The 19,520-nt window shown below is 42.2% G+C and overlaps 1 protein-coding gene across 1 annotated transcript in view; it reads left to right on the top strand.

The window, feature by feature from the left end:
* LRP6 (LDL receptor related protein 6) overlaps positions 1–19,520 on the top strand; it is an 85,042-nt gene that overhangs the window by 19,167 nt on the left and 46,355 nt on the right. The window contains exons 3-4 of the mRNA XM_063447637.1: positions 8,376–8,573; positions 18,607–18,803. Of these exons, the coding sequence (XP_063303707.1) occupies positions 8,376–8,573; positions 18,607–18,803 (395 nt within the window). The remainder of the gene's footprint in view (positions 1–8,375; positions 8,574–18,606; positions 18,804–19,520) is intronic.

Here is a 19,520-nt window from a genome sequence, read left to right as displayed (position 1 = left end):
TACCTTCTGGTAGGAGGCCCGTACACCTGCATCTCCTCCGCTGTGCCCGTTTGGCATTGTGCGAGGGTAGAGACATCCTCCTCCACCATTTTAACCCGGTCCGTGACAGTCGTCACCTCTTCTTGCAGCACAGTTAGGTCTGCACAGAACCAGGGTCTGATGTTGCTCAGGAGGTATACTGCATCTCCTATGCTTGCTGGGGCCTTCAGGACTCCACTCAGCATGGGTAAATCGGGTTGTAGTGCCTCCGGGATTGCACCTATAGCATCCATTAATTCCTCCTCAGAGGAAGAGTCATGCAGTTCTGGTGCGCCTTAATCTAGAACATTTTTGAGCATCTTTAACTTAAATAAAAATGAATGTTTTGAAAAACAGTTAAAGGAATGATGTAGTTTTGTATTCCTAACACTACAGTGTCCATCTGCCTCCATGCCTCCCACCCCATTCATGAAGGGGCTAAAGGCCCTTTTAAATCACTCCCATGATTCCAGTGCCAAGGTCCCTCTGATGTTGGAAAGATCCAAAAAAATATAATGCGTATACACTGCTTGTGCATTAGGCCTCCCCCACAGGAAAGCATTGCATCAATGCTTTCCTATGGGGGTTCTCAAGGTGCTGGACGTCCTGCGGTAAAGCGTGAGGACATCTGGCATCGTTTCATGGAGTTAAACTCTGTGAAACTCTAGGAACAGCCTCTAGTGGCTGTCTGGTAGGCAGCGAACAGAAGCAGTCTTAACCCTTAATGTAAACATTACAGGATTAAGGGGACAGGGTCACTGCACCCAAACCACTTCAATGAGATGAAGTGGTCTGGGTGCCTTTTAGTGTCCCTTAAGCAGCAATGAGTTCAAAGGAAGCAAAGTTGTAATACAACATTTTAATGTCCCTGAAAGAGAATTAATCAGTTTCATGAAATCTGTTCTTAAAAGAATACTGTAGGCACCTACACCACTTAATCTGATAAGTGGTTATGGAGCCTGATGTCTGTGAGAGTTGGATCCCGCATCACTGCTAAATGATTTTCTCAATGTTTAGCAGAATGTTCAGTACCCTACAGCTCAGGCCCCTTTGGCAAATTGGCAAATGTGGCGCTATACTTAACTTCATGCTGTTCCAGGGGTAGTGGGAAGTAATGGGCTGAGAGCAATAGCGGAGTGTTCTCAACCAGTCCTTGGTATGAATTGGAATGGTGTGAGGTGGAGCATATCAGAATTTGTGTCCAGCCTACAGATTTCTGGGGATTGAGCATCTTTGCTAAATAGTGAGTGGATTTCAGACACCATAACCACTTCTAAATTAGCTGAAATGGTTAAGATGCATAGTGTGTCCCTGTAACTGTTTATGTAGCATGATTAAAATAAAGAGGCTTATTCAGGTGATATTGGCTGGATTTATGCTTGGATCACTGATGTTCTTAACTAATGCAGACCTGTATGCATACACTAGACACATTCCCTCACATCTGACCAAGTCCAGGATCTGTTTTCCGGCATTCTATGGTACTGTCTGTCCCCAGCGTTCTTTTTTTATTTTTATTTTTTTGTTCTGCCAACAAAACTAAACATTGTGTAATCCGGATATTAAAACTATTGTAGAACCTATGTTTATGGACAAGTGTTTGAGATCCTAAAGACTTACAAGTTGTTGTGGTACAGAGTATATTAAAGCATTTTAAAATACAAGCACATCCTCCTTTATGAACTTCTAGCGTTTATAGTTTATTACATGAAAACTAAGGCATTTGAAGTAAATGTTTCTTGCTGAGGATAATGTGAGTGACAACCAGCTGTAGATGCTTTTTCTGCTTATAGCAAAAAATACCCATGTAACCACAAAGATTGTTTTCAATAATCATTTTAATCCTTAAGCCTGTCCAAAATGATTCCATTTTATATTCCTTTTTCACGTTTTCTTCACACTTTTTTTTCTTCCTCTTCTTCTTCTTCTTCTTCTTCTTCTTCTTCTTCTTCTTCTTCTTCTTAGAGGAGGCATAAAAAGGGTGGGTTTTGAAGAGGAGGGGTTGTGTCGACGCGGGATAAGTCCCAGACTGGAATGCTTTTGAACTTGAGTGCAAAACACAAAGCACCAAATGGAGCATGTGTTGATGTACAGCTGAGCGCAAAGCTTCTATCCCAAAGCTGGTGCTGTGCTCACTCTTTAAAACATTCCTTTTCAGGGGAGAGGGCTCTTTCCTTTCATGCTTGGTGCTCGTCCATCATACATCCAATTTGTCTTCTTTTGAGAATTTGATTTGGGGTGGGGACAAGGGATTGAGAGAGGCAAAGCTTTGCAGAATAATGCTGATGTGATGTCATCTTTTTGCTCTCACGAAAACATTGTATCTGTAGCCAGTCAAGACCTCAGTTTCCAGTAGCAATGGCTATATATTGCCTGACCGAAATGGCTGATCCTTGTTCCTAATATTCACTCACTTAGTTAATTTCTCTGCTGTTCTACTGTATGGTACTTGATCCTAAATATGTTGCTTGTGCATGTAAATGTGTATATTTACACGTGTGTAGCGTTTTTTCAATTTTTTTTTTACATTTATTTAAAGGGACACTATAGTCACCAGAACAACTACAGCTTAATGTAGTTGTTCTGGTGAGTATAATAGCTCCCTTCATGTAAACACTGCCTATTCAGAGAAAAGGCAGTGTTTACATCTCCAAGTAGCAACTCCTCAGATGGCCAATGGAGGGGCTTCCTGGCTTAGGGCTGCACAGTATGCAGCCCTGCCGTTCAGCGTCCCCACGCTCTGAATGGAGACGCTGAATTTACCTCATTGAGATGCATTGATTCAATGCATCTGTATGAGGAGGTCCTGATTGGCCAAAACGGCATTTGGCCCCTTCAAATGCCAATTTTAGCCAGTCCAATGCTTTTTCTTATGGGAATGCATTGGATTGGCTAAAAATCCGCCATTTCAATGATGTCACAAAGGGGGCGGGGCCAGCACCGGCGGACCCGCGCGGCGCGGGAAATAAGGTGAGTTTTTTTTATACTTTTTATAGGATTGCTAAGTGGAGGCAAGCCACCTGAATGGTGGGTTAAACACTTGAGTGTCAGGAATACATGTTTGTGTTCCTGACCCTATAGTGATCCTATAAGTTTAGGAATCGCCTTTTTTTAAATCTTCATGGTAGAGTATTCTGTTTGAATAAAGTACTGAAGGGTATTTTAGCACATTCAACAACATTCCAGCTTTATGTTCTACGTACCGTATATACTCGAGTATAAGCCGAGTTTTTCAGCACATTTTTTGTGCTGAAAAACCCCAACTCTGCTTATACTCGAGTCACTGTCTGTATTATGGCAATTTACATTGCCATAATACAGACTGGGGGCTGTGTGCGGTTACTTACCTCTCCTGATGCTCCTGTTAGCTCCCTCCTCCTCCGCGGCGGTCTGTTCAGCACCTCTGTCAACTCCCAGTGTAAGTCTCGCGAGAGCCGCGGGGTCATAGTGCGGCTCTCGCGAGACTTACAGTGTGAGCTGACAGAAGAGCTGCACGGACCGGCACGGAGGAGAAGGGAGCTGACAGGAGCTGCAGGAGAGGTAAGTGCTCTCTGCCAGCCCCTCCCCCCCCACTGAACTGCCAATGCCACTGGACCACCAGGGAAGGAGAGCCCCCCTCCCTGCCATGTATCAAGCAGGGAGGGGGGACAATTTTTTTTTTTTAATAATAAAATAATAATAAAAATAAATAATATAATAAAAAAAATAAAATAATAATAAAAAAATATTAAAAATGCCCACCCCCTACCAAGGCTCTGCATCACTCACACATACACACACACTGCACTCATACACACACACTGCACGCATACACACACACACACACACACTGCACGCATACACACACACACTGCACGCATACATACACACACACACACACACACACACACACACACACTGCACGCATACACACACACTGCACGCATACACACACACTGCACGCATACACACACACTGCACGCATACACACACTGCACGCATACACACACTGCACGCATACACACACACTGCACGCATACACACACACTGCACGCATACACACACACTGCACGCATACACACACACACTGCACACACTGCACGCATACACACACACTGCACGCATACACACACACACACACTGCACGCATACACACACACACTGCACGCACACACACACACACACACACTGCACGCATACACACACACACTGCACGCATACACACACACACTGCACGCATACACACACACACTGCACGCATACACACACACACTGCACGCATACACACACACACACACACACTGCACGCATACACACACACTGCACGCATACACACACACTGCACGCATACACACACTGCACGCATACACACACACACTGCACGCATACACACACACACACTGCACGCATACACACACACACTGCACGCACACACACGCATACACACACTGCACGCACACACACACACACGCACTGCACGCATACACACGCACTGCACGCATACACACACACTGCACGCATACACACACACACACACTGCACGCATACACACTGCACGCATACACACACACACACGCACGCATACACACACACACACACACTGCACGCATACACACTGCACGCATACACACACACACGCACGCATACACACACACACACACACTGCACGCTCACACACACACTGCACACATACACACACACTGCACACATACACACACACTGCACACGCACACACACTGCACACACACACACACTGCACACATACACACACACTGCACACGCACACACACTGCACACACACACACACTGCACACATACACACACACTGCACACGCACACACACTGCACGCACACACACACACTGCACGCATACACACGCATACACACACTGCACGCACACACACACACGCACTGCACGCATACACACACACTGCACGCATACACACACACACACACTGCACGCATACACACTGCACGCATACACACACACACGCACGCATACACACACACACACACACTGCACGCATACACACTGCACGCATACACACACACACGCACGCATACACACACACACACACACTGCACGCTCACACACACACTGCACACATACACACACACTGCACACGCACACACACTGCACACACACACACACTGCACACATACACACACACTGCACACGCACACACACTGCACGCACACACACACACTGCACGCACACACACACACTGCACGCATACACACACGCACACACACACTGCACGCACACACACTGCACGCATACACACACACACACACACACACTGCACGCATACACACACACTGCACGCATACACACACTGCACGCATACACACACTGCACGCATACACACACTGCATGCATACACACACACACTGCATGCATACACACACACACTGCACGCATACACACACACTGCACGCATACACACACACTGCACGCATACACACACTGCACGCATACACACACTGCACGCATACACACACTGCTCGCATACACACACTGCTCGCATACACACACTGCTCGCATACACACACTGCTCGCATACACACACTGCTCGCATACACACACTGCTCGCATACACACACTGCTCGCATACACACACTGCACGCATACACACACTGCACGCATACACACACTGCACGCACGCATACACACACACTGCACGCATACACACACACTGCACGCATACACACACACACTGCACGCATACACACACACACTGCACGCATACACACACACTGCACGCATACACACACACTGCACGCATACACACGCATACACACACACACACTGCACGCATACACACACACACACACTGCACGCATACACACACACACACACTGCACGCATACACACACACACACACTGCACGCATACACACACACTGCACGCATACACACACACTGCACGCATACACACACACTGCACGCATACACACACACTGCACGCATACACACACACACACTGCACGCATACACACACACACTGCACGCATACACACACACACTGCACGCATACACACACACACACTGCACGCATACACACACACACTGCACGCATACACACGCACACACACACACTGCACGCATACACACGCACACACACACACTGCACGCATATACACGCGCACACACACACTGCACGCATATACACGCACACACACACACTGCACTCATATACACGCACACACACACTGCACTCATATACACGCACACACACACTGCACTCATATACACGCACACACACACTGCACTCATATACACGCACACACACACTGCACTCATATATACACACACACACACACTGCACTCATATATACACACACACACACACACTGCACTCATATACACACACACACACACACTGCACTCATATACACACACACACACACACTGCACTCATATACACACACACACACACACACACACTGCACTCATACACACACTGTAAATAAATATTTAGTTAATATAATTTTTTTACGATCTAATTTTATTTAGAAATTTACCAGTAGCTGCTGCATTTCCCACCCTAGTCTTATACTCGAATCAATACGTTTTCCCAGTTTTTTGGGGTAAAATTAGGGGCCTCGGCTTATATTTTGGTCGGCTTATACTAGAGTATATACGGTATGTCTTTTAAGGGATGTGTTTGTACTAAAATGCCCTGGAAATAACACACTGTTGTGTTACACATGACAGCTTCTCTCTTATGTGAGTAATGTCATGAGCTTCTAAGTGTCCCTATGTTTGTCTAAATCCCCCTGTCCCTCTTTTCTAGGAGTTCCATATTGTTGGTGTGTCTGTATAACAGAGCTACACAGCAATAATATTCACGGTAATGTGCCTTTTTACAGGGTTACCTTTACTACTTATAAAGTGTTTTTATTTTTTATGGGGATTCCCCAATAATTCGTTTAAAACTAAGTTGAAACTGGACCTAAATTGGCCCTGATAATCAAACCTGGCAAATTTCTCTGTTCGCTAGTGGGTGGAGATTTTCCAAACGTTGTATACAAATCTTGTGGTTTACAGAACACCGTATGTATGATTCTAATAATGACTTGCTAATTGAAGGTGGCATGGCTTTCTGTTTAAACTTGTCATTTGAAGGTGGAGCATTGTAAATTGTAAAGCTTAATTGTGCACAACATTCTCTTAGGTATGGTAATCCCTATATAAGACAAACATACTCTCCCAAGAGTTTCTGTAGATCTTTTACCTCTGTCGATGCAATTTTAACCCTTACAGTTCCTTTTTTTCAATTTTTTTTTGTTTTGACATTCAGTGAATTATCTTAGAACTCTGATGTTCTAAGTGCCAGATAGTAGGGATCGACCAATGTAGATTTCTTTAGAGCAGATGCCGATATTCTGTACATTTACCATTTTGAAAAAATAAACATTTCTACACAAATATAAGGTTTACTGAACATGTTTATTATTTTTTTTCTGCAACTATTTATTTTTATTAAGTGGTAAATACACAAAATATACATGCCAGTTAGCTTTTTTTTTTTTTTTTTTTTAGTTTCCAAGAATAGTAAGTGTTCCTCTCCCTTCCCTGTACCTTCAGTACCTCCCATACCTGTCTTAGTGGTCTCCTCCCCTCTCTCCCTCCATGTCCTTTTGTGTGCTTGTGTGTCCAAAGAGACAATGTGGCTGCAGTGTGAGGGCAATATTGTAATAGCAATGTCTTGGTAATGTGGCAAAATTATACAATATACCTGGATGTTATGCTCTCCCCTCCAGACACAAACCCATACAAGATCATAATACAACCATACAATACAAGAAGAAATGTAATGATGCTTTTAGTCGGCTAATACTTATGAACAAGGTCAACATTTCAATCTCTTAGAGACTTTTATTAAGCAGCATTACTTTTTTTTGGATTTACAAGCCCTCTAGTGCAAACCCACTTCTTAGCACGCAACTGAGTGATTTGGGGTCTAATGTATTTGTGAGAGAAACATAGACTGTGCATGGAATAAAGTCATATTCAGAAATGTTATTCACTTACAACATGGTTTTATTTTATCGGTAACTTCATTATTTGATAATTTGTCAAAGTCCAACCATATGTTTTGTGTTTCTTTCCATTAAATAATGTTCTGTCTGCATCTATTGCAATGAAAATCCATTTTAAATATTACTTTCCAGAATACCAAACTTGTCTGATTCTGGTGTTTTTTTTAAAATTTTTTTGTTCCCCTCCCTGACTGCTTGTTAGTAAAGGGGTTAAGTAATTTTATGGTTGGTTATTCACTGTAAGACCTACAACCATATAATGCTCATCAGAAGAAGTTGTAGCATACAGAATATTTCTATATAATCTCTTAATTTTTCTCTTCTTGCATCTAGATACATGTATTGGACTGATTGGGGAGAGATGCCAAAGATTGAACGTGCTGGTATGGATGGATCCTTGAGATCTGTCATTATAGACAGTGACATTTACTGGCCTAATGGCCTGACGTTGGATTACGAGGAGCAAACACTTTACTGGGCAGATGCAAAACTTAGCTTCATTCACAAGTGTAACCTGGATGGAACAAATAGGTAAGTTCTTCTTGATTGTGAATGTTTGACTTTAATATCTGGTGCAAATGTATGATGCTATATCGTCTGCATTGACTATAACATTACTGGACTAATTCCTGCAACTTGCTGAATTCACATGACTAATAGTTGTGGGTGTTCTGCAAGCGAAAGGACGTTCTATGTGCTATTATATTAGTATATGTAAAAGTTATGTGCGGTGATAACATGTTGTTGTCATGTGTATAAAGTTAGAATTTAAAGTCAGAATTTCGTAATATCGCTTTGTATTTTATAGCTGTCTATATTTCTTGAAATCAGGACAGGTTTTTGGGACAATCTAAGCACTGCAACTATAAAAAAAAAATTAATAATAAAAAAATAATATATATATAATTATAATCAAGGTGCACTCCTGGATTTGAAAAAGTGTTCAGTTTAATGTGTCCATATAATCAGAGTTCAGCAGATCAACGTTTCAATAGGCAATATCTGAGAGCACTTTAACAAAAACCAGGGCTCTCAATAGCACCAATAGATTACCCCTTCCTCATCCACATTGATGATGCTAACTTCACACTTCCATAATTTTGTTTTAATCTTGTCCAACTTGGAATGCAGTGATGGGCTGAACTCTCTGGGGGTAGGTTAGCTCAATGCTCACCCAATCATGATATACATATCATATTGAAACTGCAATATGTCGATATGAATGCAAAATGTATCTATTTGTATATGTTGTGTGTTTTTGTTGTCCCTTCATTTCTTCAATAGAGTTGAGCCAACCCGGACTGTAAAGTTTGGGTTCGTACCGAACATTAGTTTTTGGACCCCGGACCTGAACACGGACATATCACTGTATGTTCGGGTTGGAGTTCGGCGACTTAGTGGCGCGTTTTGAAAAGCTGCAGGGCAGCATGTGACCCAGCCTCTATATATAAGCTGGACTCGCGTAGCGCCTCACGCACATGAGGTCTTATTAGTGTAGGGAGAGAATGCTGCCGCTGTGAGGGACAGCTTAGGAAATAATTCTGCAAACTAGTACATTAGTAGGGTGCACTTTATATCTGAGAGTCAAATAGGAGCATCAAATACTGCTGTCACATTGCAGTTTTAAAACGTAAAAATGTTTGGGTGCTAGACTGCTAAAAAGTATTTTAGTCACGTGCACTTCATATCTGAGAGCCAGATATAAGCATCAAATAGTGCGCTTACAGCGCAGTTGTAAACATTCTAATTGTTTTCTTGCTAAACTGCTAAATAGTACATTTTGGGGCTTGCTCTTCATATCTGAGAGTCAAATCAAAGCGTCTAATAGTGTGCTTACAGCGCAGTTGTAAACATTCTAATTTTCTGGGTGCTAAGTAGTACATTTGGGGTGTGCTCTTCATATCTGGTGTATGTGTGGAACACTGGCTAGTTACCGCTTCTCAAGAAAGTCTAAAGACAAATGTTGCCTATGGTGCAGGTAGTATAGAAGGCAAGACTGAGACAAATCATTCGGGTTACGTTTGCCTGTTGACATGTTAATTACCATTAAAATTCAATAATCAATGAAAAAACACACCGTGTCATACAAAAATATGTATTATAGACTAGTTGAAAACAAGACTAAAAGTCATGCTACAACAAAATTAAACAAGTTTTAAAATATGTATGGGCCAACCAGTGGCTGTAAAAACAAAGTTTAACTGGTTACATTCATGATTACACATTCATGATTACACAGTCTAGTGAACCGGACCTTCAGGTAGTTATCAGTAGCTAAGAGCTTAAACAATATTGTAATTCTGGGGCAATACCTTCACAAGTCAAACGGAGAGGTCATTTTATAAGGAAAACTGTTGCCTGGATACAATTCTAAAATGATTTCCATATGTCCTTTTGCAGACTTTACATGCTGGAAAAACACAGGTGCCAACTGCTGTGGCTTTCTGCAGTGTGCATACCGGCAAGGAGGGCAGGGTTGAGGAGTGGGTGGAAGATGATGTGGAGGATGCTGAGGTCCTAGACCCCACATGGAATCAAGGTCATGCGAGTGACGTGTGCAGTTTGGAGGAAGAGGCGCTGGTCGCACAGAGGCACCAGCACAGTATAAGAGGGAGCAGGGTGCAAAAGCGGAGCGGCTGTCCCCTAGAGCTCGTCGGCATGTATTATCTTTTGAATTCCCACAGTTATCCAAGTAACAGTTGAAGTGATAAAAAGAACCATAACAGATTTAACGAGCCATTCGCAGTTTCGTAGTCCAGTGACCGGGACCCAGACACTGGGCTGCGGTCGGACAACCGGGACCCAGTATGCCTGATGTAGATATTAGGAGTCACAGTGTGGAATGGATTAGTAGGGTCTGGTGCTGGGTAACCGCATGCCCCCTGGTGTTGAGCACCAGCATTTGTGCGGCCACATACCAGGACCCTAATGCAGTTTCAGTAAAAAGAGTACTGGATACCAGAAGCCATCACCAGACTGATCCGCAACTTGGAACAGGATGTGACATTCACTGTAGCGGCTGTGCGCGCTTTCGGCATTCTCACCCTGCTGCTGCTCGCCTGTCTGTGCTGCAGCGTAACTTTGGCCTTCCCGTTCACTGCCTCATATGCGAGGTGCCCACAAGGTGGAACTGCACCTTGCACATGCTGGAGAGACTGTTTGAGCAGTAGCAGGCTATAGTGGAGTTTCAGCTGCAGCACACACGGGTCAGTGGCTCTGCACCAGACTTCCCTCCAATTGATCAGAGTTAAAGGATTTCAAGTGGACTCATTACAATTACAGGGCCTCTAAAGAGTCCTGTATTGTTATTTGTCGTCACTACCTTCCCGCGTCGGGAGTGTGTCATTTGCGCGCCTGCTGCCTTCCTTGCATGTGGTAGCCGTTTGTCAGGGTCCCTGTACGGAATCGAACCCTGATTCCCTGTTACCCGTGGTCACCATGGTAGGCGCAGTCAATGGCATCAAAAGTTGATATGGATTGACATACGAATGCGTAGTCGCCTTCTCGTTGGGGAGCTGGGTGATCTCTGGGAACTTAGCTTGATGGGAGTTGAGCCAGTTCTGGGTGGCCCTTGTGATGCCACGGTGTATACCCAGATATATCAGAGCTGCTGCAGAAAGTGCGGGCCGTCTGTGCACGCTTTTGGTGTTCTCACCCTGCTGCTGCTAGCCTGTCTGCACTGCAGCGTAACTTCGGCCTTCCCGCTCACCGTCTCATGAGACTGTGCAAGCAGCAGCAGGCGATAGTGGAGTTTCAGATGCAGCACGCATGGGTCAATCGCTCTGCGGAACAGTTTTCTCTTTTTATATGTCCCAATATTTTGGGGGCTACCCCAATTAAAATAAAAAAAAAATATATATATATATATATATATATATATATAAAAAAGTGTTGGCTACCTTCTCCACCACTGCTTCCACCTACACCGCCACGATCACCGCCTCCTCAACCTATGGGTCACTTAGTATAAACTATGTACACAATAGCAGAGGCTTTTGTGAAGGCATTTTCTCTATGCATCAGGAGTTGAGCTCCGTTTGAACAAGGAAAGAGAATACCTTGCACTCCAACCCTCTCTCAAATGGATAATTCTGTTGAACCTTCTGACAGTCATGCTTTAGATTTTGATTTATGTTCTTCCAAAGCTAAAATCAAAGATTCCATCTAGTGGTATTTTATGACTTCAATGGGGTTCGGGGTCAAGTTCGATCACGAACCCGGACGTTGGAAAAAAGTTTGGCCAGACCCGAACATCCAGGTGTCCGCTCAACTCTATTCTTCAAATATCTATCATTTTGAAGACTAGCTGAAAGATGCTCATTCTCAGAATAGACTGATATATTGCTGCCTGTGTGGCATGGTTGTGATAGAATTCTACTTTGGCACGGTCGTTGGACATAAAGTTCCAGGCACATGGTCAAAATGGGTGTGCATTTGGAAATGTATTTGCAAAAATTGTTCTATTCTCTAACTGTAAGCAGATGGATATTAATAATTTTTCATTTGTGAGTGCATTTACAAGGCTGATACATTCTGGGGTGTCTGTAACAAAGGTATTGAAGTACCTTACAAAATGTAGTCTACCTTTTGATCCTGTTAGGATAGGTTGAATATAGAACCACTTTGAAAAAGAACCTGACTCAGATCTGCACTAACCACTTAACTACTGTCCTGTTTCTTATTCCCTGGAAGGCTCACTGTTTGTGTAAACAGCTACAAGCATGCTGGAACTGCTTTTGCACGTTTGACAATTTATTTGCCCACATCTAGAAGCACATGTCTAATACTCTTCTTATCCTTTATCATGTGTTTTTTGTTTTTTTTGTCGTTTCCCTCACTTCCTTAAAATAAATAGGTACATCCCATTCCTCTATTTCCCCCTTTCCAAATTTTTCAAAACCTAGTACAGTTCTCCTCCCCCCTCCCCTCCTTGCTGAAGGTAACAAATCTGATGTGTGCTTCAAAGTGGTGGTCTGAACAGTAGGCTTTGAAATAGGGGTCGACCGATATTGATTTTTTAGAGCCGATACCGATAATCTGTGAACTTTCAGGCCGATAGCTGATAACTTGCCGATATTACCATTTTTAAAAAATAAACTAATCCTAAAGGTAAATGCACAAACTATACATGCCACATGTAGTGGATGAAGTGTGTTTAGACAGGGGAGCTGTGTGTGTTTGTGTAGTGTGTCTAGTGAATGCAGTGAGTGTTTGTGTAGTGTGTGTGTATATAGTGAATGCAGTGAGTGTTTGTGTAGTGTGTGTGTATATAGTGAATGCAGTGAGTGTTTGTGTAGTGTGTGTGTGTGTGTGTATATAGTGAATGCAGTGAGTGTTTGTGTAGTGTGTGTATATAGTGAATGCAGTGAGTATTTGTGTAGTGTGTGTATATAGTGAATGCAGTGAGTATTTGTGTAGTGTGTGTATATAGTGAATGCAGTGAGTATTTGTGTTGTGTGTATATATAGTGAATGCAGTGAGTATTTGTGTAGTGTGTATATATAGTGAATGCAGTGAGTATTTGTGTAGTGTGTATTTAATGAATGCTGTGTTTGTGTAGTGTGTATATATAATGAATGCAGTGTTTGTGTAGTGTGTGTATACTGAATGCAGAATGTGTGTTTGTGTAGGGTGTATAGTGAATGCAGAATGTGTGTTTGTGTAATGTGTATAGTGAATGCAGAATGTGTATATAATGCAGTGTGTGTTTGTGTAGTGTGTGTATGTAATGTGTGTGTGTTTGTGAACGCAGAATGTGTTTGTGTAGTGTGTATAGTGAATGCATTGTGTGTATATAATGCAGTGTGTGTGTTTGTGTAATGTGTTTATAATGCAGCGTGTGTGTTTGTGTAATGTGTTTATAATGCAGTGTGTGTGTTTGTGTAATGTGTATATAATGCAGTGTGTTTGTGTAGTGTGTGTATATAATGTAGTGTGTGTATATAATGCAGTGTGTTTGTGTAGTGTGTGTATATAATGCAGTTTGTGTAGTGTGTGTGTATGTAATGCAGTTTGTGTAGTGTGTGTGTATGTAATGTAGTGTTTGTGTGTGTTTGTGTAGTGTGTGTTTGTGTAGTGTGTGTATGTAATGCAGTGTGTGTGTTTGTGTAGTGTGTGTGTAGTGTGTAGTGTGTGTATGTATGTAATGCAGTGTGTGTGTGTTTGTGTAGTGATGTAATTTGTAAAATGGGGGGGCGTTTTTTTCTTTTAATTTTTTAAAATATTTCAATTTTTTTTTCTTTTTTTTTTTTTAGTTCCCCCTCCCTGCTTCTTACCAGGGAGGGGGGCTATAGTATTCCCTGGTGGTCCGGTGGCTTGTTAAGTCCTGGGGGGGGGGCGGCAGCAAGCAGTTTCTTACCTTGCCTCCAGCTCCCCAGTGTAAATCTCGCTGCCCTTAGTGCCGCGGAGTGTTGCCATGGTAACCCGTTGCAACGCTCTGCGGCCGCGGGTCTCGCGAGATTTAGACATGGAGCTGCAGTCAAGGTAAGAAACTGCTTGCTGCCGGCCCCCCCAGGACCACCGGGCTTGTAATGAGCCTGGCGGTCCTAGGAGGTATTATCGGCAATATCGGTAGCTATATTGGCCGATACCAATATTGCCGAAAATACCGAATATCGACCGATTATATCGGTAAAACCGATAATCGGTCGATCCCTACTTTGAAACATAGAGAAGAGGCTATTACCAGCTGACTGGCAGCTTTGTATGTGTAACTGTCACTTTCTCTTGACTTCAGTAAAAATTGGCTTTATTAGTTGCAGAAGTTTTAAGAAAATATATATGAATACACTTTGCATCATATGGCAGGTAGTGTTAGTTCATGGGCCATTAGCATTCTATTCCTTTCACTTTGTATATTAGTCAATCATAGGTCTGCACCAGAATTATATTCTCACGACTGGATAGAAAATAGGCATGATCTATACCGCTCTGTTGCTTGTGTTTAAGCACAGAAATAAGTAGTTGCTTTTGTTAGTTGCATTTTAACAACTAGCTTTACTAATCTGTCAAAGTGGTGTTTTCATTGAAGGCATAAACTGACTTGTTATGTAGATGATGCAGCTTTGTCAGTTCTGATTGCAATGGGTAATGAATGTGAATAATGAACAGAAATATGTTAGTATGGATACAAATGCAAGTGTGTATGTGTGTGTATTATAATTGGGTGCATACATGAGAGGTTTACATTGAAAATTTTTAAGGGACAGGTTATAAACATGAGAACAACTACACTAAGCTGTAGTGGTTCTGGTGACTATAGTGTCCCTTTAAGAATTGTATTTTGACATTTGAAAAACCTGGCTCCTAACTTTTTTTTTTCTTCTTTTGGTTTCTACATTCAAAGCAAATTTGTTAAGCCCTTATTTAAACACTGCCTTTTCAGAGGAAGGACAGTGCTTACATTGCTGACCAGTATCACCTTTAGTGACAGTCACTCAGACGGTCACTAGAGGTGCTTCCTAGTCCTACATCTACATTCAGTGTCTCCACACTCTGCGTGGATTCTATCATTCTCCATATAGATGCATTGTTTCAATGTATCTCTATGAAGAGATGCTGATTGGCACAGTACGTCATCTTGCTGCGCAATGGCCTCCCAGTGCTTTTCTATGGCAAAGCATTGGTTTGGCTAACCTCCCCAAGATTGATCTCAGACAATGGAGTTGTCCATGCTTTCGGAAGGGAGCCCAACCACCTAGACAGACACCCACAGTGACACACACTCATTGATTTGAGACACAGACACACATACACACACTAATTTTACTCTCCCTCTGCCTGCCGGACGCCTAGATTTGTCGAGCCCTGGCTTAGTGTCTCTTAAAGGGAAACTCCAGTGCCAGGAAAACAATCCGTTTTCCTTGCACTGCAGGTCCCCTCTCCCTCCCACCCCCAATCCCCGGTTGCTGAAGGGGTGAAAACCCCTTCAGTAACTTACCAGAGACAGCGACGATGTCCCACGTCGCTGCTTCTTCCGCCGCCACCGCTCCTACCTGTGATTGCATCGGCCGGTGGGCGAGACTAATCCCGCCCACCGGTCGGGGAGACCTAATGCTCATGCGTGGCAATGCTACGCATGCGCATTAGATCTCCCTATAGGAAAGCATTGAAAATGCTTTTCAATGCTTTCCTATAGGAAAATGAGCGACGCTGGAGGTCCTCACACAGCGTGAGGACGTCCAGCGACGCTCTAGCACCTGCGCTAGTAGACAGCCACTAGAGGTGGAGTTATAAAAAAAAAAAAAAAAAACCTGCAATAATTACACTTGCAGGGTTAAGAGTAGTGGGAGTTGGCACCCAGACCCCTCCAATGGGCAGAAGTGGTCTGGGTGCCTGGAGTGTCCCTTTAATACAATTTCACTGCAGAGAAGATTTAAAAGTGGTTAAAAATGAAAAGGACCCCACAAAATGTAAACAAAGTAACCCCTATGGATCCATAAACATCTGCCTCGTTCGTTCTCTGGCAAATATTTTAATAAACAATTTACAAGTTTGTAAGCTTCTTTTTTTTTGGAGGGAAATCTTTCCACCAATCCCTGTAGTGCTAAGGCCAGCTTTCTGTGTTCTTTGCAAAGTACTTCGAATAGTTACGGATGTTTGTAGATTCTTGCCAAATGATTTTTCTTAAAAAAAAAAAAAAATTCTTAACCATTTAAATATTTTACACAGAGTGAAGGAACGTGCATCTATCCTGCACACAGTGAATTTATGATATGCAGTTAGCTTGCCAATTGTGGACACCCTCAGATGTAACAAAAAAGAAATAAGCTATAGTTCGATAGAAACTGGTGACAAATATTACCTCTTGAAATGAGTACGTAATACAGTGTCATGAATTGTATAGTAAGGAAAAACCAGGGGTAGTCTGTGCTTTATTTTTAGTCTGCTAACAATTTCTATTTTTAATTCATTCCCCCACCTCCAGGGGTTGGTGAACCCAAATTTGTTTTATTTGTAAGTACCAAATGGTTCCAGCTGTGAGGTTTCTCTCCAGATCTGATCCTTGCAGCCAAACTTGTTTACTTTAGCCCTGCTGCTCACCTCTCCAGGGTCTGTTTTTCATTGCTCCCTGTGTCTGATTACACTTGTGATAATCTCACCAGCTACAGGCAGGAAATACTAATGGACAGCAGAAGTCGTTTTTTTTGTGATTTGCCATAAAGTCCCCTTTGTTTTCCTGCTTTTGCAAGCTGATTACATAAAGAGGTCCTTGTGACTCGCTTCTATCGAGTAGACAGCTTTTTCCTCTTTTTGTCGAGAGAGCGTGGATTGCATATGTAATGTTCCAGCAGAGTGTATGGTATACAAATAGCATTTTATTTTGTTATTCCGGGCACCAAAACTTAGACAAAAACCCCAGCTTGAATATAATTGCCTTTGTGGAAATAGCCCTGGCTTATTGAGAACCTGAGTGTATGTAAATTTTTCTTTTCACTGCGTTAAGCCCCCATCCTTATTGAACTTGTGCCTGAGTAACAGAATGTTGCATTCTATATTCAAAGTAACAATGCTACTGCTTTAATCTGGAAAACTAATAAGCTATGTCATGCAGGTTGGAGCATGTGTTTATGTGGATATATTGTCTCCCTGGAACACCAAAGGTTTCAGCATGGAAAAGGTTACCTTTTCAGATCAGTGGAAAGGTATACAAATTACTGGTTAGTGGAAAACGTGGATGCTCCTCTAAAATGTTGAAGGAAAGAAAATTTAGGGAAAAGGAAAGAGCTGGTGGGGGTGGGGGGTTGAAAGTGAAAACTATTAAGGATTGTTGCAGGAAAGGAAGGTGCTGCTGCATTCCTCAGAATTTAATATTTTAACCCATTAAGGACCTAATGCTACACCTTGATAGTATGGTACCTACATAACTTTTGCAAAAGTAGAACTTTGTTGGCATATTGATGAATTGACAAAGCAAAAGACCAGATTGTTATAACATTGGCTTTAACTGGTCCCTAAATTATTTAGGTAGTCCAAAGATTGTGATCAAAATGAGTATAAAGATTTAAGGACTGGTAAATGAAGTATGTAAATTTATCAATCTGTACTTTATCAGCATTGGAACTTGGAAGATGTTGCCAATTGGGGCCAGTATGGACATTTGATTTTCTACCATAACTACACCATAACTGTTGGCCAAGCTGTCCTTTAGTGAATAGAATAGGCATGCTTTAACTGAAAAAAAATGTATCCAACGTGACCCTTCCAGATCTGTTATCTTGCCCCCAGTAATCTCACTATGAATGCTGAATGGATATTGGTGATGTAGAAATGTAATCTCATCATGATTAATTCATATGAAGCAGGTAGAGTAAGCCTGGTTTTATTTTTTTTTTAATTTTTATATCAAGCAATTTGATAAGAAATCAAGGCGCATGTGCTGTACCTGCTGGACTTTTCAGTTAAATCTTTCTCCGAGAGTAAGGCATTTCATATGACATGATGTGCATCTTTGCAATATTCTGTGTGTTTTGTGAATAACTGAATTTAAGCATGGCTAGTTTTATTGGAATGGTGTATTGTATGTTTAATGAATCTGTATGATCAGATGTTTCTCCCTTCACAGGAGAATGGTGATAAAAGGTTCTCTTCCTCATCCCTTTGCTTTGACATTATTTGGTGACACCATTTACTGGACAGACTGGACAACTCACTCTATTTTGGCCTGCAACAAGAACACAGGGGAGGATCGACGAGAGGTTGACACAAACATCTACTCCCCTATGGACATCCATGTTTTTAGCCAGCAGCGACAGCCAAATGGTCAGTATTGTTTGTATTGTGTATGTTGTGAAATTGTTAAAGGAACATGTAAACCACAAAAAGCACTTCAGCATGCTGGGGTCTGTCATATTTTTGAAGATTTTTAAAAGTACCACCTTTATAAGTGGGGACAGAAACTCCTCCTATACTATCACTCAGGCAGGTTTTCTTCCTCTTCTGTTGGCTCCACAGAACTAACAGAAGTGGCAGGTGTTGTCTGCACCTGCTTTCCCCCTTCTTAATGAGATGCATTACAATTTATTCGAAAGCTTAGGAACACCACAATCTCATACGCGTGGTTCCAGCACAGATGCTTCTAAATGAGAAGCCTGTGATATATTCCCTGGCATAGTTGTATTCACCTCTGTCCTGGTAAGGGGAGAGGGAAGGCTTGCAAAGGCTGCAGACCGCAGTTATATATATATATATATATATATATATATATATATATATATATATATATATATATATATATATATATATATATATATATATATATATATATATATATAATTGCTCAATAGAAATTTCACTGGAGTGCTCCTATAACTGCAAGGTTTCTCTTCTGGTATTGTATATTTTTTAAAGCCATAGATAATGGACAGACAAGTCACAGGCTGTACTATAAAATCTCACTATTTGCATTATGGACAAGCTACAAGAAGATATGTATAATAATTTGTTTGTACCCTGAATATGACATTGAAGGACACTATT

This window comes from Pelobates fuscus, chromosome 3 (genome assembly GCF_036172605.1).
Source record: "Pelobates fuscus isolate aPelFus1 chromosome 3, aPelFus1.pri, whole genome shotgun sequence".
NCBI classification, from domain to species: domain Eukaryota; kingdom Metazoa; phylum Chordata; class Amphibia; order Anura; family Pelobatidae; genus Pelobates; species Pelobates fuscus.
Note: the sequence above shows the minus strand (reverse complement) of the source record. Positions and strands in the feature narration are given on the sequence as shown.